The following is a 26,175-nucleotide window of genomic DNA, read 5'->3' as shown; positions in this document are numbered from 1 at the left end:
CGCTCCAACAGCTCCGTGTCCTTTTTATATTGAGGGTCCCAGAACTGGATGCAGCACTCCAGGTGGGGTCTCACGAGAGCAAAGTAGATGGGGAGAAACATCTCCCTTGACCTGCTGGCCACACTTCTTCTGGTGCGGCTCAGGATACGGTTGGCTTTCTGGGCTGCAAGTGCACATTGTCAGCTCATGTTGAGCTTCTTGTCAGCCAACACCTCCAAGTCCTTCTTCTCAGAGCTGTTCTTGAGCCATTCTCTGCCCAGCCTATATTTGTGCTTGAGATTGCCCTGACCCAGGTGCAGAACTTTGCAGTTGGCCTTGCTGAATTTCATGAGGTTCACATAGGCCCACCTCTCAAGCCTGTCCAGGTCCCTCTGAATGGCAACCCTTCCCTCCAGCATGTTGACCACACCACCCAGCTTGGTGTCATCAGCAAATTTGCTGAGGGTGCACTCAGTCCCACTGTCCATGTCACCATCAAAGATGTTAAACAGTGCCAGTCCCAGTACCAACCCCTGAGGAACACCACTTGTCACTGGTGTCCACTTGCACATCGAGCTGTTGACTACAGCTCTTTGAGTGTGACCATCCAGCCAATTCCTTATCCACTGTGTGTACCATCCATCAAATCCATGTCCCTCCAATTTAGAGACAAGTATGTCATGTGGGACAGTGTCAAATGCTTCGTACAAGTCCGGGTAGATTATGTCATTTGCTCTTCCTGTATCCATCAGTACTGTAACCGTAATGTAGAAGGCTGCCATTTTTAAAATTTGGGGTTATGTTTGCCCTTTTTCAGTCAGTGAGAACTTCATCAGACTACCAGGACTGCTCAAATATGATGAATAGTGGCTTAGCAACTTCATCCACCAGTTCCATCAGGACCTGTGGATGCACCTCATCAGATCTCATGGACTTGTGCACCTTCAGGTTCCTTAGATAGTCTCGAACCTGATCTTCTCCTGCAGCTGGTGGTTCTTCATTCTCCCAGTCCCTGCCTTTGCCTTCTGCGACTTGGGTGGTGTGGCTTGAGGACTTGCTAGTGAAGACTGAGGCAAAAAAGTCATCAAATACCTCAGTCTTCTCCATATTCTGGGTAACCAGGTCTCCCTTTTCCTTCTGGAGAGGGCTCACATTTTCCTCAGTCTTCCTTTTACCGCTAGCTTACCTACAGAAACTTTTTTTATTGCCCTTGATGTCCCTGGCCAGATTTAATTCTATCAGGGCTTTAGTTTTCCTAGCCTTCTCCCTGGCTGCTCAGACAATTTCTCTGTATTCCCCCAGCATATCTGTCTTTGCTTCAACCCTCTGTAGCCTTCCATTTTGTGGTTGAGTTTGTCCAGAGTTCCTTGTTCATCCATGAAGGCCTCCTGGCTATTATTAAAAATCCTTGCTGAAATTGTAAAACAACAGAATAAATGATTGTTGACTAGTATAAATGTATGTAGTTGGTAGTAGTGATGGCCATCACTACATCACAAAACAAAACAAACCCAACAAAAACCCCCCAAAACCACAAAAAACCCCAAGACTTGCTGTTGACATTCCAGCTTTTGTTTTTCCTGTTGAAACTGAGTTTCTATCAGAACCATGAAAATAAGCTGGTTAGGTAAAGTTTAACTAAAAACATATTAAAATTAAATTGCTCTGAAAATATTTTTATTTGAATTAAAATAGTGGCACATGCTTCTTGCTGTCAATTACTTTTCATGTGTTTCCTGCATTTCTTGATAATCTGTTTTAGTGGATATGAGGACAATTGTCTTTTTTGTAGGCTATTGATGTATGAAGATAAAGTGCACTCTGTGCCTGGCGCACTATTCTTAAACCTTCATGTCTACCACCAAAGTTTCTGTGTACCTACGATGTTTAACCCAGTCTGCATAGTATAACAGTTTGAATGAATGGTTCCTCACACTTCTGTCTGTATTTGAGCACCAAGGTAGTTATGAGATCTCTCTTCTATTCACTTGGCGTTTACAAGTTTGTGCTTGTTCCAGGTATTGCTCTGATGATGTGGAATACATTCATTGTAAAAAGACTTTCTTCTGCTACATATCTAATGGACAAGGTGAGTGCAGTGTTGTGACACTATTTTTCAGGCTGAATTTTTATTATTAACTGAAAAGTGAAACTAGTATTTTTAAACTATTGTTCCTTTTTTTAAAAAATAGGTTTAGAATATATTTGACTTAAGCATCAAAAACCTCCCTGTTTATTTATTCTGTAGGTAGCTTTTGGAATTGATGAAGGAATGCATTTTCTAAAACATCCAGTCCATGGAACAGTTAACTATAGGCAGCTTTGAGTAATAGCTGATCAGCACTGGCTGATGTGTGCTGAAGACTTATGTGCAGTGTTAGCTTGTAATTGCTAAATAATAAAATGTATTTGTGAAACAGTTTGAAACTATATATGTGCATGTATATAAAAGTCGGGAAACAATAAATAACTTAAAATGTTTTCTCCATGCCGGTTTCCTGGTAAGTTGTTGCCATGAATATTTGAGGTTCCCACGAGCAGCAGCTTTTCCAAAAGCTCTGGTCCACGTTTTGCACGTATGAACTCTTACTCTGCAAAATGCAGAACATTGTGTGGATGTTGCCGAGCATTTTAAACTATTGCTACCATTGTAAATGAGCTTCTGTTTTAGTATGAGGCTTGTTTGCTGTGAGTTATAGCAGTCTTTTGTCCCTTCAGTTTTTTCCTGCTTATAAATAAGCAGTGGATCTGTTTACTGGAAAACAATTCTATTCAGGGCTGGAAGACAGTTTAGGAAGAGTACAGCCAGTAAGTGATAGATCTGTTTAAATTGCGTGAGGGAAATCTGTCTATTGGTTTACTGGGTGTAGAGCAGCAGCTAAGTGCTTTTTTCAGCATAAAAGCCCAGATGCAACGAGAGAAGTGTTGATGGTGATTTAAAAAAACAACCAACCAAAAAAAAAACAACCATAAAACCAAGCTCAACAAAAACTACCCAGCACAAAACCCACTAGAATTTGCTATCTCATCTTCTTTTATTCTTCTCCTTTGTTCCTCTCATTTTCTGCATTTGCTTTTTGTTTAGCTCTGTAAAAATCGAAGAATATAATCTTCCTTTATAGTTTTGTATAGTCTTATAGTCTAATAGTTTTGTATAGTTTTATAGTCTGAGTTGTATGCAGTTGTAGAAGGTGCTTCTTCTGCAAAACCTCTTGTCCAGTTTTTCTGCATGCCTTTATGTAAATTCACCACCATTACTTCTGTCTGGATGAACACCTGCAGAAGAGATGAAGGTTTTTATTAACTAACTGGTTTTGCAAACATCTGTTACCTCAAACAAGTATCATGTAATAACAAATGTTGCTAACTTTTAATAGTTATTTATGTATGTTTGAAAGCTGGGAATTAGTCCTTTAGGGTTTGTGTTGTAGAAGCAGCAACACAACTGTTCTCTCACCAACTTCCAGAAAAATACAGTTTCCAAATCTATTGACACTTAGTCCCAGAAGTGGCAGCTGAAAGTGGTCTTGAATTCAGACTATGAAACAGCATGATGGATCACTTGAATTTGAATTTAAATAATCCCATGATTCAGGGCCCTGGAATCTCATTTCAGCTGCTGTTCAGACTCTGCCATGATGTTGTAATCATGACTTTTATTTTATTTTGTGCTGTGGAAGAGAGAACTCCCACTGTTGTGTGTGTGCTTCATCATGTTACAGGATGTGATTTGGCTTGTAGAAATTGGATCTCTTAGTAACATTCCTAAACAGGATGCGATGCTATGATTCTTCTTCTTTTCTAAAGAATTCAGATAGGCAAAGCATTGAAACCAGGTAGTAACCTTCTTGTTAGACCTGTTCCATCTCAATGAATACACTGGAGCGTTCACCCTTCCTTTCCTCTTTCCTTGTTCCGTATTGTTTCCTTCTAATGTCACACTTGGTATTACAGCTCTAGTTCTGTATTCTAGAAATCACTGGGAATTTTTTAGCTGCCTCTGAGATGTGAATGAGGACCTTGGGGCCTTATTTCTAATCCTAGACTTTAAGAAGGGTGAACTAAATATGGACATCAGTGGTGTTCATTTTGAGTTATGAGCTGTATCAAATCTTTTGTTGAAAGCAGGCTATGCAGTTGCTTTATGTTGCATTATGTAGCTGTGATGAACTATTTTCTTGTTTTGTATTAGGAAAATAGTAATAAAAGGTTAAAACATGGGGTAACAGATGAAAATAATGTAATTGTGCTGATTATTTTTTTTTAACAGGTTGGAAAAGCTCCAAAGGACAGATTATGCAGACGGGCAAGTAACACTACTCTTGTCTAAATGGGGGGAAATACATAAAAATGCCTCAATTTTAATATTAGTCTGTGATGAACTTTTTGACATTTCAGAAAAATTCAAAATGCAGCCCTAGAGAAAATATTACGAATTTTAAGTAATGTAAGTTAATCTTTATCTGACAAAGTAAACTAGAACAGTAGTATAACTTTGAACATTTCAGAAGATAAACTTGAGACTATAAAATGACAAATTACCATTTTTTTTCATGTGTAATTTCATTAGTTAAAACTTTATTGGAAGATATGCTCAGAGAATAAAACTAACTTGATGTGATTACTTGAGGAATTCAGTCTTCTTTAGAGATTCAGTATTGTAAATGGCTGCATTTGGCTTTATTCCTATTTTTCCCCTGTTATTTCCAATTCTTTGTTTTACTTCAGTAAATATTTGTTTACCTTTAAATATAATGGGTTAATAAACGAAGCTTAACCATGTGTTTTATGTCAACAACTGTCTTCTTAAACATACAGAGCTAATAAAAACCTGTTTCAATTCCAACTGAAACAATTTAAATCACACTGTTTATTAACAGGATGTAGGTATGGGTGACACAGCAATGACAGCTTTTCTTGGCTGCTGTTCAGATCTTCTGCAAACATTGCTAGAGGTAAATTTTGATTGGTTTTTATTTATTTTTTTTCCGTAGAAAGTAAGGAACTAATTGATTCAAAATTAAATTTAAAGAATACGGTTGTGCTAACTTCTGTACCGTTCAGTTCAAATATTAATGAAATTCTAGACAATATGAAAATTTCTTTTTAATTTCACTGCAGAGAATTTGTGATTAAAGCTGTGACAGAAGGCCAATTTAGATGACATTTTGTGTGTGACTGCTCTTCTCTGTTGCTCTGGCAGGCTGACGTTAGCAGCGATGAAATGCAGGCTCCTGTCTTAGACACTGAGGATGCTTGGGTGTCAGTAGAAGGACCGGTATCGATAGTGGAATTAGCCCTTGAGCAGAAACGCATTCACTACCCGCTTGTGGAGCACCAGTTTGTGTTATGTACCATCTTGTACGCCATCATGAGGTTTTCTCTGAAGAGTGTGAAGCCTCTTTCGCTGTTTGATAGCAAGGTATGTCTTTTGAAAGCATACATTTTAATGTTACTATCCTTCCTCTTGGTATCTGTAACGTATGCTGGCTTTCACTCTTTAAACAATTTATGCGTAATTTTATGTAAGACTTTTAGTCCACTCTGGTGCATGAATGAAGTTGTCACCAGAATTCAGGCTGTGTCCCAAACTTGGTGCTTTTTCCTTATGAATAAAAGATTTGTAGTCCCTGGAAAATGCATTAAAATCAGCTCCTTACTAATTGGCTTGCCTGAGAATACGGCATGGTAAGAACACTGGATGACAGGTTTTTCTAGTTGCTTTGAGAAATGCCAGATCAGAGAAAACATAAATATTTAAGGTCAGAAATGTTATGTTAGTGTCACCGTTGTATCCATTATTGTTGATGATTATTCCAGAATTCTTAGCATCACAAAAAGAATAAACAGTCTGTCATTTAATGCATATAAACCTCTTTAAAAAAAAAATCACTGCATTTAAAATGCAATATATCTCCAGTCAGAGCTTAACCCTGACACAAAACAGGTACCACAGAAATTGAGCTTTCCTCCTCATAGCTTTACTACACTACAATTCTAAAAAAACCCAAAAATCAGCATCAAGTACTAGCATAGACTGTTATCTGTCATTTAATTCCCGCTGGGGAGAAGATTATTTAGTCCTGTAATAGATCTTCAGAGAATCTCAGCTAATGTCTGAACAAGAGGTTAAAAGTTTCAAAGACCATTTAATACCTTATTTCTGACAGGATAAGTCACTTACTAGACCTACACATTCATCACTGTCTTTTAACATGGGCATTTTTGTGCCAGTTTCCCTACTCTCTGCATTAGTACGGAGCAGGACTGCCAGAGATGCTTGGCATTGAGGATGTCACTGCTGGAGCATGGTAGGCTGAAACTAGGGCTACCACATGCCACAGTTCAGGAGCTTACCTGAAATTTGATTAATATGTAGTTCAAGAGACCTTAAAATTAAATGATGTGAGCTGTATTGATAGGTAATACATAAAATGCATTTTCGTATCAGCTAATCTTGCATTTCTTCCTACATATTATGCTTGTGTGCTGGTCTAGAGACAGGGACCAGGAAATATATCCAAACTTCAGCTCCAGCGGGTAGTAGATCAGGTACCTAATTTAGTAGGCAGGTAGTTTTAAGTTTGAAAGCAAATCCTTGACATGTTATGATTGCACAAACAAAAGTTGCTTGTTCAGTGGCTTTAACTTACAATAGCAATTTTTGTCCTTAAAGAGAGAGAGAGGATGCAGTATAAATTAAATGTAAAAAATAAGTCTGCTGCTTAGTATTGGATCAAGATGGATTACTTACAAGTAAACTTCCCCTGTGTCTCTGAGGCTTGTCTTTGGTTCTCAATTTTAGGGCAAAAATGCATTTTTCAAAGACCTTACTTCAATTCAGCTGCTACCTAGCGGGGATATGGATCCAAATGTATTATCCATACGACAACAGGTAGGTGTAAGTTTTGTAGTGAAAGTTCTTAAACTTCTAAAATTTAAAATAATACTGAAGTAACCTGCAATTTTTGCTTCCAAGTTCTTGCTCAAAGTTGTGAGTGCAGCAGTTCAAGCACTATGTTCATCACAGAAGACCAAAGAAGTTTCAGAAGAGGAATTGTTTCCTTTTGAAAAGGGGAAGAATTGGCCAACTTTAGCTGTGGACTTGGCTCAGTATCTTCAAATCTGTGAGGATTTGGTCAGAAGGCATTATGTCTGTGAACTGTATAGTTATGGGATGGATCATCTTGGTGAAGAGGTAATAACAGCTTTTAACAATTGTAAATAAATACAGCATTATGTCAGATTTTTTTCTAAAAATAACTTTTTTACTTACTTGCCTGATCCTTCCAGGCATCTTATCAGGCTCAAAAAGTCCCCAGGCTGCAAAAGTCTGAGGCTGGAAAAGTACCTTTTCAAGACCGATAATTACCCTCATTTTTGCTTCTTTCCAACAAGAATCTCTGTATAGCAACTAGTGGAAACATGATGGGGAGTTACACTACTGCTCTAAACCAGTACAGCCTTTTTTATTTTACTGTATTTGAGAGTTTCAGGAGTCTGGTTTTTTTGCCTGTGATCTCTTCTTTTAGGAAAAATTTACCAGTCTGTGGACAAGAAAATCCTTCCCTTTTGTGAGGGGAAAAGCGAACAAGATTATATGAAGGTTAGGAGTACGTTACTGAACTGTAAAACGGATTTTATATGCTCACGCTAATCACTGTGTTAAGTACAGAGTAATTTTCTGCCTTTGTTCACTCTTCTGCTGTTCTGAAGCTTTTAATGTGCTTTATTATGGTAACAGGTAACACAAGGAACGGTTTCTAAACTATTTGTCCTTTTATTATCGAGAGGCTTCTTTTAATACATCATTTCAAGCCTCCAGATATAAGTGAGCTGTGCCATGCTGAAACAGGTTCTAGTTCCTTGTATTTTTCTATTTTTCAGGCCTTTCTTCAGGTGTCTGACAAAGAAGTGCTTGCATCACAGCTGCTCATACTGGCTGGACAGAGACTGGCCTTCGCTTTACTTCACGTGCAGACAAAGGAGGGGATGGAGCTCCTCACTAGGCTTCCTCCAACACTATGTACTTGGCTCAAAGCTATGGTAAGTTGAGCTCGATTTAGGAAAACTGGTTGATTTTCAGACGCTTCTGTTCACCAAGACTGAGATTACATCTGAAGGACTCTTTCTTACTAATCAAAACAAGAATTTGTTCTCATTTTTCCTGGTGCTAGTTCTGTTTCTTGAAGGGTAAAGGAGTTTCATAGGTCAAAGTATCATCTTGAGTTAATAAAACTTCATAATCTGTTTTATACAGGTTCAGGAGGGTTTATTTGCAGCTGATAATTTGTAAAATTAATCTAATGCTGTGTTTGTTCTTTTCTATAGGACCCCCAAGAACTTCAAAATGTAGAAGTGCCAATTGCAACGACAGCCAAACTAGTGAACAAAGTCATAGAGCACCTGCCAGAGAACCATGGGCAGTATAACCTCGCCTTGAACCTGATAGAGGCCGTAGAAGCCATCTCATCATGACAGTCTTGGTTAGCACAGTTTGCTACATAGTGGTATAATGCATGATTTTACACAGTGAGGCTGAGCTTTACAGAAAGAAACTTCCGTGTGGCTCTTGATAAACAACAAGAAAAACAATGTTCCCCATCCGAGAACTTCAGAAGGCAATTTTAAATTGGAGTAATCTTAAATTCTGCACTAGTACAAGGATGTTTAGTTTCTAGTACACTTGTCAGTATCTGAAATGCTTTATTTATTTCTGACTTAAATGCTTTTTGCAGTAGTCTAAATTGGATAGAGTTGACAGCCATTTTAGTCTATTTACAAAATCACATCTTGTGAAATTCTATATTTTATGCTGGCAGTAACTGCTGCAGTTTCAATGTTTCATGTATGATTTGTTTTTCAAAACAAGCTGCAGAATTACACCCAGGGAAGAACTTCAGCCTCTGAAGTTACCACGTAAAGCCAATACTGCTTGCTCAGAAGCTAGAGCTGGTGTTGGGCTCATGCCTTGTAACTGTGTTGTACGTGACAATGACAACTGCACTAGACATAGGATGAAACGTGCTGGGGCCTTATGCAAAGGGAGAACAACCCACAGTAGAAACAGCTTGGGAAGGAGAATGAGATTCTCTGGACACAGATCATGTTTTAGTTCAGATCTCCCAGTATTGTCTCTATGGTGCTGGGCTTCAGCTAAAACTGGATTTACATGCCTCTCCTTTATTATTAAGCTCTGTTAAGTAGGTCAAGGAATGTCTTACTGTAAGATTGTTCCCCCATCTTATCACTGTAGAAGATGTAGTATGCTATAAATCTCTGCACATGTTAACTTGTAGCCAAAAACTGCTTAAATAGTTGACCCAACTTCACTGAAGATCTATAGTACTGAGTACTTTAGCCTTAAATCCACTTTTATTTACACTACTTACAGGGAATCATGTAGTGAGTATCTTCACTATTGGAGTGGTATTAAACATTATTATCTTGTGTCAGTTAGTACTGTTTACTTTTTACCTAAAGGAAGACCAGGAGAAAAAAATGCAATTGATGTAAGCTGTTTTTGTCTTGAAGTCAGCTGAACTGACTAGCTCCATCCTGTAACCTGCTCTACTTGCGTTGTCTGTAAGAAACATTCAGAGTATTCTGCCTTGCTGGACACAGGATTTGGTCTTATCTTTCTGAAGTGTGTGCTGCTGTCATCTAAGGGCTGGACTCTCCCTAAAAAGTAACCTTATGTGGGTGGCTTGTTCTACAAAACTGCCTTTCACCTGCTCAGCATCCCCAGTTCCTAATCACAGCACTTAATTGTAGCTTAATTGTAGCTGATGAAGGCTTTTCTTGAAATGGTTTGATGCTAAATGTTTAACTTGCTACAGTGGTATGAGATCAGACAGAGAAAAGACTAGCAGGAGTTCTGCTAAGAGTAAGTGGCCAGCCCTGGTCATTTAGGTACTTCTATCCTGACTTCCATAACTGATGTTAAAACAGCTACAGGGGGAAATGGAAGGCAGCAAGATTGTACAGGTGACTTTACCACCTTGCCTGACAGCACTTCAAACTTCTGCAGAAATGAGCATGCTCGAGATTTGGTCATCATGGAACCTGAGGGAAACCAAAACTGTTCCGTAGTTGCATTACGTTCTTGTATCCCAGTACAGCCGTGTAAAGGATTTTACTGTAACTGCGTATCATGTCAGAGCTGACACACTACACCAATCAAATCTGTAATGTATTGTAAGTAATACTCTGTATATAGTGCTATTTTGTGTCTAATTTGCTGTGGATTTGTGTAAATTGATTAAATAAAATTTGAGATTTCATTGTGTATTTTCCTTCCTTTTAGAGAATGGTGGCCACCACCTTTTCTTCTTCTGTTCTGTTTTACAAGAAGACTAGACACTGCAGTGTAAAAAGGACTGGTTCTCTGGGGTTCTGCAGAACTACCTGCTGACAAAAAATATAACTAAACAATAGTTGTTTCACTGCAGAGTTTCACTTACTTAAATGGAAATGAACTTCAAAAGAACTCAGGTTGCTAAACCAAGTAAGTCAGTCAGTTATTTTGAACCACCCTTTTTATTAAGCTGAAAAGTGATATACACAGTTAGGCATATGTACATAAGGTTTCCCTCCAAAATACAGGATAATTCTTAAGCATTTGGATCTACAGACTTTGGTACACAGACCTCCTGGCTAGCCACCACTTCTATACACCTCAATTCGCAGGACTCTGGAGCAGCTTGTGCATAGGCATTTTGTCTTCACGTGCTCCCTTTTCCAGCAATGACTTGCAGGCACCGTGGGCAGGGAGTGCTTGAGGAATCAGAAGTGTATCTCCTACAGCGAGGACATTTTGCTTTGGTAGCTGGGAGGGCTATAACTTTATACGAAGATTCTTCACGGATATCTCCACCTGTTAAAGCAAGCATTATTGCAGAGATCATCGAAGTGTAGGTACACTCAGCATATTCAACTCTATATATGAAATGAACACTGTGTTGTAGTACAGAAAAGCAGCAGATGCTGAGCACAGGAACCTATCTGGAATAGTCCTCTTACCTTCCAAGTTAATCAGAAAGGTCCCTTTGGTGATGTTTGCATCTGCCGGAGTTTCTTTAGGTAGCTCGCTCAGCAGTGTTGTCTGTGAAGCCATCATTATTTCATTCAGCTGTGAAACAGCAGAAGTTTCTTCAGCCTGCAGTGCCTAGGGAAGAGAGTTAATTTTTAGACTTGCACCTGTTTTTTGTTCCTCAGCATCCTCTTCCTCCAATATGTTAAAGCAAAAGCAGAATTACTGCGTATGTAATTGCAACAGCTGTCAGAGACTTGCTATGAAGAGAGCGTAAGTTTGTTTACATACATGTGCCTGTGTGTGTGTCTAAATAAATGCGTATATAAAATTATGGTTAAATCCAGCATCAAAACTGAGGTCTACTACTGCAGACTCTAAGCTGCTCCATTCTTTAAAACAAATGCTAAGACAGCAGTTCCTAATCAGAATGGATGATCTGAACCAAAAGTCTCATTTACTTCTGCCAGGAACAGCCCCCAACTGACAAGAGACCTGAACTGCACTGTCCAAAGCTCCCCCTGCAGAAATTTTCAAGTTACTTTGACCCTCACATCAAAAAGGCAGATTAAGTAGGAAGAGCACTGCCAGTGACTCTAGAACAGGCATTTTCAAGGAGTCCAGAGCTAAAACCAGCTGCTAGTAGTGTAGCTCAGGGGTCAGTGTGGAGCCCAGTACTGTTCAGCATACTCAATAACCTGGATGATGCAGCAGAGCTTATTCTTATCAAGCCTGCTGCTGATATAGTGCTTGGGAGTGGCTGAACACCAGGTGGCTGCACTGTTCAGAGGGAGTTCACCAGGATGGAGAAATGGGCTAGCAATTACTTCAAGAACTTCAATAAAGGGAAATGCCCAGTCCTGCCCCTTGGGGAGGAGTAGCCCCAGGCACTGGTACACACTGAGGGCCAACAGGCTAGAAAGTGGCTTGGCAGAGAAGGGGTCCTGGTGCAGAAGCAGCTGACCATGAGCCAGCAATGTACTCTCACAACAGAGGTGGCCAGCAGCATCCTGCAATGGCAGCAGGTTGAGGAAGGTGATCATTCCTTGATACTCAGCCCTGCAGTGCTGGGTCCAGTTCTGAGCCACCAGTAAGACAGAGATGTGAACTTACAGTTTTAGTCCAGCAAAAGGCCATGAAGATGACTGACTGGAGCACCTCTTGTATGAACAGAGGCTGGGAGCTGGGACTGTTCATCCCAGAGAAGAGAAGGCTCAGGAGGATCTTATTAATGTATACAAGTACCTGATGGCAGGGTTTACAGACGATGAAGCCAGGTGCTTTCAGTGGTGCCCAGTGACCAGCCAAGAGGCAACAGCCAGAAATCAAAAGAATAAATTCCAAGAAAACCCAAAACTGCTCTTTTACTGTGAGGGTGGCCAAACAGTGGCACAGGTTGCCCAGACGAGTTGTGGAGACTCCCTCCTCAAAACGCATCTGGACACATTCCTGGGCTACCTGCTCTAGCTGAGCCAGCCTGAGCAAGGGGCCAGCCCCTTCCAACCTCAACTATTCTGTGATTTTCTGGCAAGTACAAAGCAGAAGAAAGTTTACTGAAATTAGTATCTGTTGCATAGAGAACGTTGTTCTTAGTTGCATCTCCTACCTCCATTAATTCAAACAGCAATCCAGGCTCAATTACAATGACAGCTTCATATTCCAAAGCGTTCTTGCCAGAGATGGACCCAAGGAAAGAGTCTCTCATCGCACATGCACCTTCTATAGCTTCCTCAATGCCAGGCTTCTTCCACGCTGAGCTTGCATTGATCCAGCCAGTACGAAACACGCCCTCCGAGTCTTCAAAGCAAACAAAGGAATTTTTAATTCTGTGTCTTTCTATTCAAGTGTTTATTAACTGAATAAAAACGAATGGCATATCTCTGTATTTGCATTCCTTTTAACTGTGCAATTGAACAGTGCACTAAAATAAGCCCTTAGAAATTATACTTTACCTTTCTTATAAGGGATGTGCTGGAAAACCTCCTCTGCCAAGTGAGGAAGAATTGGAGCAAAGGATCGGACTACTACATCTAAAGCCTCCGCTAGCACAGTTTGACAGGAACGACGCTTAGGATCATTTTCTTCTTCGCAGTAAAGCCTGCAAGACAGAGATGAACGCTGGAAAGAATTTACATGTTTGTTACTGGTCTTGCTTAAGAGCCATACTTTCAGGACTGCCACTGAAAGTCTGCAAGTCTGACCTAGCTTGCCTTTCAAAGGAAAGCTTTTCTTAATCGCCCTTCCCAGCAAGCACAGTGCTATAGCTACAGGACCACTTGGACATGCAGCCACATTTTGTCATAGGAAAGGAGATTTTGTACAGGGCATGTTAATTTGCATTGTTTGTATAGAAGATGATCTTTCCTCAGGGAGCTGAGCCTGCAGCTCTGTCAGCCCTTTGTGCTGGTTTACGCAATTTAGCATTTGGGCTTTTTTCTCCCCTCCCGTCCCACCCCCACCTTACTTGCATTCCAGAAACTAAAGATCAGTATAGTCCCCTTACCCTCCTTTGCCCATGAAACATACCTTTCAAAATTTACAGACATATCAGTCACATCATGAGTCTTCACCCGCTTTTTAGATCAGTAAAAGACATTATGTTGCCCAGATAAGTGCTAAAAGCCCTTCCCCCTACCTTGCCAAATCCAGATGCAAACACTTCTAGGTAGAAATACAGATCCATGAACCTATCTTTAAAACTTTATTTAGTTTTAAATGCATATGCTTGAATACCTTTCAAAATGATTCAGCACCCCTAGTGGACAGAATAAGAAGCACATGATGACAAAAATACTCAGCTGAAAGCAGCAGTAGGCTTTCACCTATGGGCTTTAGTGCACAATACATAGCTGTCAAATGTTCTCTGACACAGCTGAATTCACTCAACATTTGCCTGGAATGTTATTACCTCCATCTCAATCTGATTTAACTTGTTTTTTTCCCTTTTAAAGGCAGCAGTAATGAACTTACCTGTCTTTGATTATGCTGAAATAAAAGTTAGACAAGTTTCTGGAACAGAACGCTTGCAACAGTCGAACAACTTTGCTATAATCGTATTCTTTGTATGCAGCTGTAACCTGGGGGAGGGAGCAGAGATAAGAACAGTGTATCGATTTTAATTGCGTGGCAGACAATGACAGCCCCAATGAACCTGAACTTACAGAAACTCTAATGAGTGACACAAAGTCTAGGAGAATCTTTTATGTAAAGGTTCTAGACTCTATAAGTTTTCTGGTTTGGTGGGGGGGGGGTTTGTGCTTTTTTTTGTTTGTTTGGGGTTTTTTGTTTTGTTTTGTCGGGTTTTTTTTTTAATCCCATTCTATCTATTTCTGAAGACTTCTAATTTGAGGCCTTGGGTGGGGGGGAGTGGGAAAAACAGGTCGATTTCAGAACCAAGTTTTGAATGTCAGAAACAAGGTCCTCCTCTCCAAAGCTGAAACAGGCTTAAGGAAGTGCACACTCCATTCAACAAACCTTCCTGGTCATAATTTGGCTACTTGATGCATACTTTTTCTCATACACTTAAAGAACATTCCCTAGAGGGTATAACCAGTGAAAAACATTACACACATTCATCTAAATACAATTTACCCCTACCTTGCTGCCATAATCTTGCAATAAATGCAGCATGTATTGATCTACTATGTACATCTCTGAAGCAGGGATGGAATTGGTCTCTGGGTTGAAGCCAGCCATGTTCCCCAGCATGAAGCGCAGCGTATTCCGAAGCTAGGAACAAACAGACAAATTAAGCGTTACTGGTTCGCACTTTAGATGGAACACAAAATGATAATATTCTATTGTGAATTAACTGAAGTTGGCTGTTTGTCAAAATGATTGTTTGAGTTGTTACAAATGCATTATGAAAAACATATGCCAGAAGGACCTACAGAAAAGACTGGATATTACTGAAGCATGCTGCAAAAACTAGTCTTTTCCTTAGCACACTTAATGATTTGATCCACAGATGTAAAAAGCAGTAGAGTACCTACCTAAACAAGTTCAGCAAAGCTTTCTTTAGTGTAAAGACTGAAAAGCTTTGCAATGGATTCTACTCAGCCAACACAAAACTAAATATAAAGAGGGTCTGTCATTAGAATGAAGAGCGTTAGCGTGTGTGGCTCTTACCTTGTTGATATCATCTCTTGCAGCATTAAGTACAACAGGCCCAATCAGCACCTCAGTGAAAACATTCGATTCTGCCACCCACCAGCGGAGAACGTCGGCTCCGTATGGAGGATCCTTGGTGTGATCCTAAGTAGAGGCAGAAAAGCACACAAATAAAACTGCTGGGAGTCCTTGCAGCATGGTGAGCAGTGAAATTCAGTGTTGTCAGTGCTCTGAACATACCTGCTAGGCCCCACTTGTTGATTTCAGTCCATTTGAAAGCAAACATTAATTAGTATAATTTTTGTTTAATCCCTCCCTATCATTCCATCAGCAGTATTCCCCAGTATAAGGGAACTATATAGAACACCTTCTATATAGTGTATTTTCTTTTCCTTTAACAAATAGCAAAGCTGGTTGCTTTTAGGCACTACAGCTGGAGCAAAACAAATCTAGGTTCTTACTCCACCCAAATATAGCCAAAATCTTTAGAAAAGCTTTACCAAGTTCTGCTACAACACAGCTGTTTAGCGAAAAACATGCCATAAGACAGTTGCTGAATCTGGTAGTGAAGAACTGTAACTAGCGGTTCTAAGAAACTCAAAGAGTTTGACTTACTTCGCCTCCGTTGATTACTACATCAGGGTCAACCACGTTGCCAATAGATTTAGACATCTTCTCCCCTTTCTCACCAAGAGTGAATCCATGAACTACCAGAGTCCTGAAGAAAAGATTTTAGTGAAAACAAAAACCCAGGAAAAATAAAATCTATGTTAAGAACACATTTCTAATAAGGATATTCTTAAGTCAAAACACACAGAAATTCTCTATTTTGGTAGGCCAGAGGCTTCACCTGCTGAGTTCAATCAACCATGAATACACTGCACTACCATCCAAGTAGTGCATACAACTTTAATTTTGCCATGTGAGCAACAGATTGTTCGCAGATATCCAGGGCACAGCTATTTCAGATGAATTAAAGACTAAAATGTTATTCACTCTTTAAGCCAATACATACCCCAAAATTGCACAGCCTCCTTGCAGCTGACCCACATTACCGCTCCCTAAGTTTTTCACCTTCCAGAGGACAGACAGTACATCACAGTTCCAGTAAAAGACACGCACACGGTGATTCTAAATTTCTTACAGCCTAACGTTCAATTCGCAACTCAGTGATTTTAGGGGGTTTTCATACTGCACTTCCCATCATGATCCCTTTGATTATGGGAGCGGGAGAGATGGCAAAAGAATAGACCTGTATCTGAAAATGTAACAGGATATACCTGAATGACTGAGAAAGAAAACATCTATTAAAATAATGATGGAAAAAATTTAAACAATCAATCCATTACAATCGAATCTGAGAAAAACTTTACACAGGAAATGTAAAAACATATATCAGATACTTAGCAATGGCTTGATTCCTCCTCTTTATACGCTACTGCCACACTGTCGAAAGCCTGGTATTTACTACATGAACTAGCAATGTGTTTGCAATCCACACACTTACTTATATGGTGCTTTTTTCCTTGCTGCCACACTGGTTAATAGAGAGGATTGAAACCAACCTCCCAGTTGGTCTTTTCCTTCAAGGTATGTATCTGCTCTTTGCTCTGCACCTTTAAAAACAGAAGATTTTGTTTAAAGCATCAGCCTGTGTCTTCAAAAAATCAATACACTTAACAGGAAATCTCTGCAAGTGATTAGTAAAACTTGTTCTGCTCTTTAAACCCAGCAGATAAGTTGCTTTTATAAATAATGTATGGTTACTTGAAGATGATAAAAGTCATTCAATAGACCCGAGAAAAGACCAGAGATTGGAATGAACAAAAAAATCTATGCTACATCCTACCAGTTGATAATTACTCAGGATAAAAGTCACAGAGGTAAAGTGCCTGACTAGGCTGTGTCAGGCATCAGGTATTACAAAATACACATTTCTGGTCATTGGTGTTCCAGGAAGATTAACAATTTCAGGAAAGAGGTAGGACAAGATGGGAAATAGAAGCCTGTTGTAGGAGATGGGGATCTGGAGGAGCCAGGCTTCTCTAGCTTATCCAGGTGGAGGCTGAGTGGAAATATTATTCGCTATAAATACATAGAAAGAGGAATGCTAGAGAAGAACAACTGGAGATAATAAGTATTGCTGGCACCAGAGAAAATATGTGGTACAAGGCACACAGAGTGAGTATTAGCTGACTGCACATTAAAAGCAAGAAGTAAACCTAGCTCTCCCACAAGGTTGAAAGAGGGCAGTGAAGTTTTTTAATGGCTTTACTGGTGCAATTCAGTCACTGTACAGAAAGGTGGTTCAAGAAGTCCCTCTTCATCCCAAACAATCCCAGACAGGCAACCAGCAGAGAGAGAACAGAATAATGTGGAGCACAGCAGAACACACAAGTCAAAGCCTACAAATGTGCAAAATTATACACATATTTGGCAGGAATTTGGTTTTGATTCTACAAGGAGGTGGTGGTGTAATTTTCCAGATATTTGGACAAAAGCTTCTCTACTCAGTTTCTATCTACTAGCTCCTTTTATCCTCTTCCTAGGACCCCTGAGACAATGCTGCTTTCTGCTGCTGACATACTTGATTTATTTGTTTAACTTAATGGAAGTTTCGATATTTAGATCCATCCTGCAATAAAATGAAGTTCAACATTACAAAGGTCAAGGCCATGCGGTTCCAGCTAGCACAGGAAAAATGTGTGGGTGGATGTTAGGGTTTTTAACACATCTGTTTATTCCTTCAAGAAAATCTACAAAGAGTTTGTGTTTTAAAAGCAGAATAAGAAGGCATCAGCTTCTGTATTAACTCTGCAAAAACACTTGTGAGGACAAGAGAGAGAAAAGAGTATTTGTGATAAGGAAGAAAGTAACAGTGGAAAACGTGTAACAACACATTTGCTCTTTACAACTAGTTTAGTAGCCACTGGTTTTAGGAGTGAACCTTTCATGGAAGGGAGTGAACTTTTCATGCCAGGAGTTACAGCTTAGAGGAGAGGAGAGTTTCAGCAAACAACTGATTACAAGCAGCAAACTGTATTGGTCTTTGCTGACAGGATCTAGTATGTCCAGCAGGCTGGCTAGCGGAGCTTACAGAGTTAATGCAGGCTTGAACATTTTATCTCTAAAATACAAACATGAGTTTTGCATATACAAAGCCTGCACGAGTAGCTGTCCTACCTCAGTTTCATTAAAGTTGCGATAGTTATATATAAATTAATTAGAAGAGCATGCACGTTCCTTTGTAAATGGAAGAGCACGTCCGACAACCCAGAAGAGACTTTTCAGTTGTTTATTTTACACCGAGGTATAGTACATAGGTCATGAAAGAGCATTACAATTTATGATTCTTCTGGTTTGGATTTCAAGATTCCCTATCTTTGATCTTACAGACTTTGACTTCTAGATTAAACGTATTGTATTTTAAATGCCAGGAATGAATCAGCTAAGATAAATTCAAGTCTCTCAGTCAGCACAAAAGTTTAAACACTTAGATAGGTAAGTTGTAAAATAATCACATTCATTTGGTTAAATATTAGCCAATAAGATAGGGAAAAAAGTTATGATGTTGAAAACTACCGTCATTGCAATACAAAAGTATGGGTAAAAAGCTGTGTGACTTCTACCAATGCCATATCACATCGCAATAGAGTCCAGTGTGCATTTCTATATGAAGGATTTGGAAAAATAATAACCTCAAGGTTGTAGTGCATGTGGCACACTGCCCATGAGGAAAATGTCAAGACCTGTAAGAGAATTTTAAGACAGAAAAGACTTCTCGAAAATGGATACTTCAAAGACAGCTACTGAAATAAGCAGTATCAAAAGGCTGAGCACAAACTTTGAGTACTCAAGATTTCCAAATGCTTTTTGAACCAAATTTTGCTTTTACCATACCTTGTTTTTAGAGGCAGTGTATTAACACTCCTCTACCTCACAGCATTGCTGTGAAAATGTATTTATTCATGGACAGAGCATTCAGACTTAAATTTTGACATTTCTTTCAAAAAATATTTGAGGTATGTGTAGTCAGAAAGAAACAGGATTGGATAGCACAACAATAAACTGTTCAGTGAAAACAGCGTTAGGCAAGCAGAACATTAACAAAGCAAATAGCATTCCCAAAAAGCTTCAGTAGCAGCGGGATTTTCAGAGCATGTTGCACTTGTGGATCTGCTCTCAGTGGTGCAAGGGAATTAGTATTTATTTTATACACAGTGTAGTTATACTGTACATTTTTGGTTTTGTGACTATGGTAGCTAAGTCATGTTGTGTGAGTTGCACCTTCCTACTGGCCACACAGCTGATGTAGAACAGTTTGGTTAATATTTCATTTAGCTGCAAGAGGTACCTTCGACTCACCTAGGCTGGAAAAAGGAAGGCAACCATAACTGAGTCAAAAAAAAGAGCAACTTTATGTCATGTCCATCAGAACTATGCCCTGTCTCTGGCAGGAAACGCAGCAAGGCAAGTGTTAGAAATACAACTGCATCCATGCAACCTATGACTGAGGCCACTGAGCTTGCTGTGATCTTGTGACTCCTTTAACCTGCTCAAAAACCTCACCTTGCAGAATCTCTCTCTCCTCTTCCTCCTCCCCGCCCCCTTCCCAGACTGCTATATTTTTTGAAAGGAATCTGTGTGGTCACCAGTTATACGGATGAATTTTAGAACGGCTGCATCTCATTTAATAAGCTCAGACACAGCTACATCAATTCCAGTGAAAAGCTGCAGAGATGCTGAAGAAAATTACTTACTTTTGTGAGACTGGAACTGGCAGGGAAATTTGTAATGCTGTTTATTCCTGTTTATAATTTTCAATAACTTGAGTTCATTGTAGAGTGAAGCAACTATAAACACTAGTATCGCAGTTTTAAACATCTCTTATATCCTCCAGTTGCCCTGAAATTAACTCACGTGCTGCAAAAGAACCACTGCCATGCATGACACTGTCATCAACAGACAAGCAATAGCTGCTGCTATCACTCATCTCCTACTACAAAATTAACAAGTAGCACACCAGCTCCCTGATGCCTCTGTGCTTTTATAAGTTTAAGCCATGGGACAGTCTTCTTTCTGTTGTGCCATTCTCTATGTAATTTTGGATTTCTCTGTGGATTTCATCCATTTTTCCCCAAGAGTACTTTGAAAAAGAAGCCCATGAGTTAGCCTGTTTGCAAGCCCTGCCTATTATTTTTATTGATGTAAGAAGAAGTTCTCCAAAAAGTTTTAAAAGCTGGGGCATATTGGGATATTCAAGACAAAACTAATTGTTAACGCAACTTCTCTTGCAAAGTGCGTTTTTCATAAAGGGTAAATTAAAACAGTATTACATATGAATCACTGAGACCGTACTTCCACTTCTGGCAGTGGCTGGCAGCCTCAATGACACAGGAAAGAAGGAAATGCAACTTTTGTGTCATTTCTGACAATAAAGAGGATTACGAGATCACACAGCTTGCAAGTCTTTCCCCCAACTTTTGAAGCAGTGGGGCCACGCCAGTCATGTCAGACAGCAAAAGATGCCTCACACACACCAAATTCTAGCAAGTTTTATGAAAATAGATGACTAGACAGAGAAGAGGCACTTTCAATGGCTCCATGAAAGAAGTTTGCACTGTAAGCCGCAAACTAGCAGCTAGCTAGCAGCTCTAGCAAGCTGGAGCATAGGAGGTTCAATCTGAACATGAGGAAAACCTTTTTTACTGTGAGGGTGACAGAGCACTGGAACAGGCTGCCCAGAGAGGTTGTGGAGTCTCCTTCTCTGGAGACATTCAAAACCTGCCTGGACACGTTCCTGTGTGACCTGGTCTAGGTGATCCTGCTCTGGCAGGGGGGTTGGACTGGATGATCTTTCGAGGTCCCTTCCAACTCCTAATATTTTGTGATTCTATGAAAGATCCAACATTTATCAGACATTACAGAATCCATATGGGAGCCTTAAACAAATTAACAGTGACTCAAGGGTCTTGATTCTGCTGTTCCTTATTCAACACAAAGTCTTTACGCAAGATTAGAGCTAGTTTTTGCATATTGAGGTGTTAAGCCCTTAAAGACTGCAAGCATGTAACTGTGCAGATAAAATACCACTACTTCGTTAGACCTTCCCAAACCAAACCAGGAACATTTTTAAAGAGTATGAACTTCCATATATGTAAAGGTCTTCTAGAAAATGAATGTTTGCTGATGGTACTGTTGCCTGACCATGTTGCTAAGAAATAAAACCTCTGGTACTAATGTGTTTTATAATTTAACAAGATTGTTATCACGCAATTGTGTACTGAGGGTTTAAAGTCCAAAAGACTTGATGTATGGGACCAGGCTCCTCCTTTAGAAAGGACTCCTGACTTTGGACTATCCTCCAGGCAAACAGTGTATATTTACTGTATCTTTATACAAATATATATCTGCTACCTACTGAGTAGCAACTACTGGCAGTAGAAGCTATCAATACCATATATAAAGTATAAGTATTTTAAGCCACAATATACTGCTTTAGATACTGAAAGTAATCAGAATCTAAAAAGTACACCTACGCTGTTAAAATTCTAAGACTTAATTAGATTCAGCAGCTGATCTTAATTTTGTTCTGCTTCAAATACCACACACGAGCACAAACTGAAATTTGCTAACTGAAAATAATTTAAGAGTTACCACCTAGCAGTGAAGTACCTTGGCCGTTTGTGCCATGAAACCTCTGTACTCAAAACAAATATGTTCTGATTAGGAGAAATGGCAGAATCAGTCAGAATTGAGCATTAGAAAAATCTCAATTTCAACAATGCTGAAAATGAGCATGCCAACATTAAATCCTTATCTTTACAAGTGAAAGCCACTTTACAAGAAGTCACAACCAGTTTGCTGCTGGTGTAATCTAACTCAGTTTTGCTGATACCAAACCCATCATGCAAAAATGTTTTATTTTGCTCTCCAAGTATTTTAAAAGAAAGATAAACTCATAAATTCTGTACCTTCCAAAACATGAGCCCAGGAAGTTCCACTGTCAAACCAGATGTCTAGGACATCCTGTCCCTTGACGTAATCCAAAATATCATGACCACCAGCCTATTGGAAAAGAAATTATTGAATAATGCAAATAGAATATGCCATATCATCAATGCTTTTCAAAGCTAGAAATAAAGTACATATGGTGTGTGCACCAGTTTTGTGCAGCCTGCGCTACCAACTTTGTGAGTGAATACAAAATAATTTAGATACTTGTGCACAAGTTTTCAGATAATTACTGATGAAAACCCAAAACAGAACAAGGAAAAATTACAAAAATACCTGAGATGGCAGAGTAACACTACAGTTTGTGTGCTACCTTAAGAACACCACCATCAAAGGAACAATAAAAAGTTACGAGGAACTAAATAAAAGTTTGAATCTGTTTTAAGGCCCATAATTTGGTTAATTAGGATGTCACTTTCCTCCTGAAGTAAAACAAGAAGGATGTAGATCTCTGCCCTGAAATAATGGCACAAATCTGATTGTGTGTATTCTGCCATACTCAGGTCTTACTTTCTGAATACTCCTTTCACAGGATACCTTCTCATGAAGGTGCAAGACTGAAAAGGATCATGGGAATATATGAGTGTTTTATATTATTTCCCATCACTGAACTGTCTCAAGTACCTTCTATATCTGAATAAAAAAATAAATTACCTTCACTACAGCCTCTTTTGATAATAGCTGTTCAATAGGAAGGGTCCACCATGCGTCTGTTCCTTGCTGCTCCACTATTTTGATGACATCTGTGATAGTTTCACTGGGTTAGAAGGAAAAAAAAGGCGTTTACAAATTCATGAATTTATCGTGCCTTTCTACATGTATTCCAGATCCAAAGCAGGGAGATCGAGCTATTTAAACCTGCGATTTTCCAGCTTCTAATCCAGACAAGACTCCCCAGAGCTTTTTGCCTCTATCAAAAATACCTCCAACTTTTGCCTTCCAAGATGCGCAGGGTTGTGTAAAACCTGGACATATAGAAACTCACGGGTATTCCAAACTGCTTTTACTGTAAATATTCAAAATCTAGGCACTCAAAAAAGATGCCAGCAGCTTGAAAACTTTAAAAATTCATTTCACTTGGTATTTCTTGACCTTGGATTTCCAGAAACTTAACACCTATTTCCCCCAAAATATTTGCTCTTTTTGTCAAGAGGCTTCTTTTCTGCATTGGATAAAGAGACCTTAAGAACTCATGAGGAAAGGGAGAGTTGGGAAATGGCAGCATTTCAAACAGCATATGTACATATTAGATTTCTGGTTGCCTGGATTCCTCCTTTTTAGCAATATATTTTTAAATGGTAAGAAATACATATAAATATATTCATCCAAATAATATGGGAAACAGAAACTTCTGTACCTGCTTGAGGAGTGATATAAAGAGCAATTCAACATGCATTCTGAAGGCAATGCACGAGTTCTTATGGTATAGCATCAGCCAGGACAAAGGTCCTGAAATAAATAGATGCTATGGACGTTAAAAAAAAAAAATAACTAAGCCTTTTTTCTGATGTGAACAGGTAACACAACCACAAGGTGTGCAGTTCTCTGCACTATTTATGACACATTCTCCTCAGTAGGTAAGGCTCTGGGAAATTGATTTTTAATAACATTTAATGCCAAGTCTAGACATAAATTAAGATAGCTTAAAAAAACAAAACAAACCCCACACACTTTCTCTTGCTGACTCACAGAGCACTTACTAAAGAGATGATTTTTAAAACTTTGGCTGTATTTAAGGAGTATAGCAGATCATCTTGACCTGTCAACTTCAAACTAAAACCACTGTGTTACTCAAGCCAGCAGAGATTTGGTTTTTAACTTGAGAAATGGAGATTTAATGAATTAATTAAGTTCTTGAAACATTATTGCAAAAGGAGAAAAAGCAAAATAATGATCTGGCATAATCATCTTGAAAACACAAAAGGCAAATGATCTCACTTCTTTAGTGTCATCACTTAGTTTTGTATTTGGATTTCAGCACAGTATTTTTTCTGTGCTGCTAATAGGTTGAGCTACAACACTACAACTTTTAGTAGACTCTTACACACAGAGTTTTAGCATGAAAACCCACGTTCTCTCAAAAGATGTAGGACAAATTATTGATTACATGACATGAGGTGTAACGGTAAGAAGAAAATGCAATTTTGCTCTTGATTGTGGGAAGCAAATCGAAATAACAGAGCAACAGTTTTATATCGATCAATTAATCAATCAATCAATCATCAATTTATCAGTTCACTTTTCAAAGTAAATTCCTGTAGACCATCCCAGAAGGTTTTCTGGAGAGAAAACCCACTAACCAGTTAAACTTGCAAAGCGACAGCCAGCTAGCGCACCCCCACCATTCTCACCCTCTCAGGCTAGAATGGGTATCATTTACCCTCCAGTTTAACAATGACAGGACACAATTTATGGCTTTGTAATATACCTGCTGACATTTATCTTGGTAAAACAACATTTAGGACCTCCGGTTCTGAATGGTATCTTTTTCTTTCAGAAATATTTGCAGAGGCCTATTGGCCTATACTTCCAGTGGCGAAGTGTTATTTCTCCAAGACAAAAGCAAACAACAGCTCCAGTCCTGGTAGATTCTTGTCAGATAGCTGGAAAGTATCCCTTGTGTCTTGCCTCCCTCAGGCTAAATCTTCACACTTCAGAAAAAGCCATACACGACATTATTTTTCACTCCTTGCCACCAGAAGGCTCCATCTTTGATTCGGCTCAAATACACTATCAGTGTACTTTTAAAGACAATTATGGATACTGAGTTGTCTTCAAGTGACTACTTCAAGAGCTCTCTCCACAGTCTCAATGACTTCATGTTACCAGCCAAGTCTTACCCATGGAAATCACCAGCAGAAGACAGAGTAGCTAAATTAAAAAGAGGATGATTTACCCTAAAGCATGCTTATTACCACATAAAAAGTTAGGGCATGTTGAGGGATTCAGTGCTCAGCATCAAATCAAATTCAGTCTCTGGCACCCAATTAGAGCCACAAAAATTTTTCTAATCAAGAGTCCTACCCATAACTAGTATAAAAAAAGCTAACAGCATGCCCTATAAAGTAGAAAACTTAAACAGGAACTAAGTTTGTCATCCACATAACTTCTCCACGTTGCAAATACTCTTCAGTGGAGCGATAAACTCTAGTGATCAATTCATTTTCAACTTAAACATTTTTTTTAAGCTTTCAACAAGTATTTGATGATGTCAGTGTTTGTAGGGATTTTTAAAAGGTGATAAATCCACCTACAGACCAAAACTAACAGCTACCTTGGTCAACATGTAGGAATATACTCTTAACAATGTTTTCCAGCAGCTGACTGGATTCAGTTTGATGCCAGCAGAAATCTCAGTTTGTCAGATGTTCTAAGCTTTAAGTAATAGAGATACAGCCTGAAGTGCCACCACTTACAACTGTTAACTGCAATGACACCTCTCCTCAATGGAAGAGCTACAAATCGATGTCAGGCCTGTCGCACTAATTGTTGGGAGAAACTAACAAGGGGTGGCAAGCTGAAACACTGTGTTAGTACAAACTGTATCACCTGTACTGAGGATGAACAGTTCTCCTTTCCATTGGAGGCAGAAGGAGGGACAAAAAGGAAACAAAACCTTGCTATCAGTCTCCTTTGGGAAACCAACGTAAAATGACTGCCTTCATTTACAGGAAGTATTGGCAATGCCACATGACAGTTGTCTCCCATTGCAGATACACTACTACTACAAAACATGCTATGGTCTGACTTTTTACCAAGTGTATTGCTATGCAATACAAAGACTTATATTATTAATTTATGAAGGGCAGAATTATTTTAATGACACATTTTCATGGCACGTGAACTAACAGATTATGCTACAGACAGAAGTTTGCAGATAACTAAAAGAAGGTCAGATTTGTGTTATCAATCACTTACAAGAAATAAGGAGTCAAAGACTATGAAGTCAACTTGTTACTGACCAATATTCTCAAAATTCTATCACAGTTTCAATTCAAGCAAAAAAATCCAACATTCTAGCAGTGCAAGTGTATTCATTA

At 39.1% G+C, this 26,175-nt stretch overlaps 2 protein-coding genes across 2 annotated transcripts in view; one reads left to right on the top strand and one right to left on the bottom strand.

Moving 5' to 3' along the window:
• The window catches only part of RAB3GAP2 (RAB3 GTPase activating protein subunit 2 (non-catalytic)), a gene marked incomplete at its 5' end in the record, with an annotated part of 28,818 nt that extends 20,236 nt beyond the window's left edge, over positions 1-8,582 (top strand). The window contains 8 exon segments of the mRNA XM_010194686.1: positions 1,998-2,068; positions 4,250-4,285; positions 4,860-4,934; positions 5,183-5,401; positions 6,785-6,874; positions 6,959-7,177; positions 7,867-8,025; positions 8,311-8,582. Of these exon segments, the coding sequence (XP_010192988.1) occupies positions 1,998-2,068; positions 4,250-4,285; positions 4,860-4,934; positions 5,183-5,401; positions 6,785-6,874; positions 6,959-7,177; positions 7,867-8,025; positions 8,311-8,457 (1,016 nt within the window).
• Positions 8,583-10,621: 2,039 nt separating this feature from the next.
• IARS2 (isoleucyl-tRNA synthetase 2, mitochondrial) overlaps positions 10,622-26,175 on the bottom strand; it is a gene marked incomplete at its 5' end in the record, with an annotated part of 28,182 nt that continues 12,628 nt past the window's right edge. Inside the window, 11 exons of the mRNA XM_010194684.1 lie at positions 10,622-10,855; positions 11,002-11,146; positions 12,618-12,808; positions 12,964-13,109; positions 13,982-14,088; positions 14,609-14,740; positions 15,140-15,265; positions 15,737-15,839; positions 16,629-16,737; positions 22,096-22,189; positions 22,790-22,892. Of these exons, the coding sequence (XP_010192986.1) occupies positions 10,704-10,855; positions 11,002-11,146; positions 12,618-12,808; positions 12,964-13,109; positions 13,982-14,088; positions 14,609-14,740; positions 15,140-15,265; positions 15,737-15,839; positions 16,629-16,737; positions 22,096-22,189; positions 22,790-22,892 (1,408 nt within the window). The remainder of the gene's footprint in view (positions 10,856-11,001; positions 11,147-12,617; positions 12,809-12,963; positions 13,110-13,981; positions 14,089-14,608; positions 14,741-15,139; positions 15,266-15,736; positions 15,840-16,628; positions 16,738-22,095; positions 22,190-22,789; positions 22,893-26,175) is intronic.

Source organism: Mesitornis unicolor, unplaced genomic scaffold, assembly GCF_000695765.1.
Source record: "Mesitornis unicolor isolate BGI_N332 unplaced genomic scaffold, ASM69576v1 scaffold5211, whole genome shotgun sequence".
In the NCBI taxonomy this organism is placed as follows: Eukaryota; Metazoa; Chordata; class Aves; order Mesitornithiformes; family Mesitornithidae; genus Mesitornis; species Mesitornis unicolor.
This window is presented reverse-complemented; position numbering and strand designations above follow the sequence as displayed.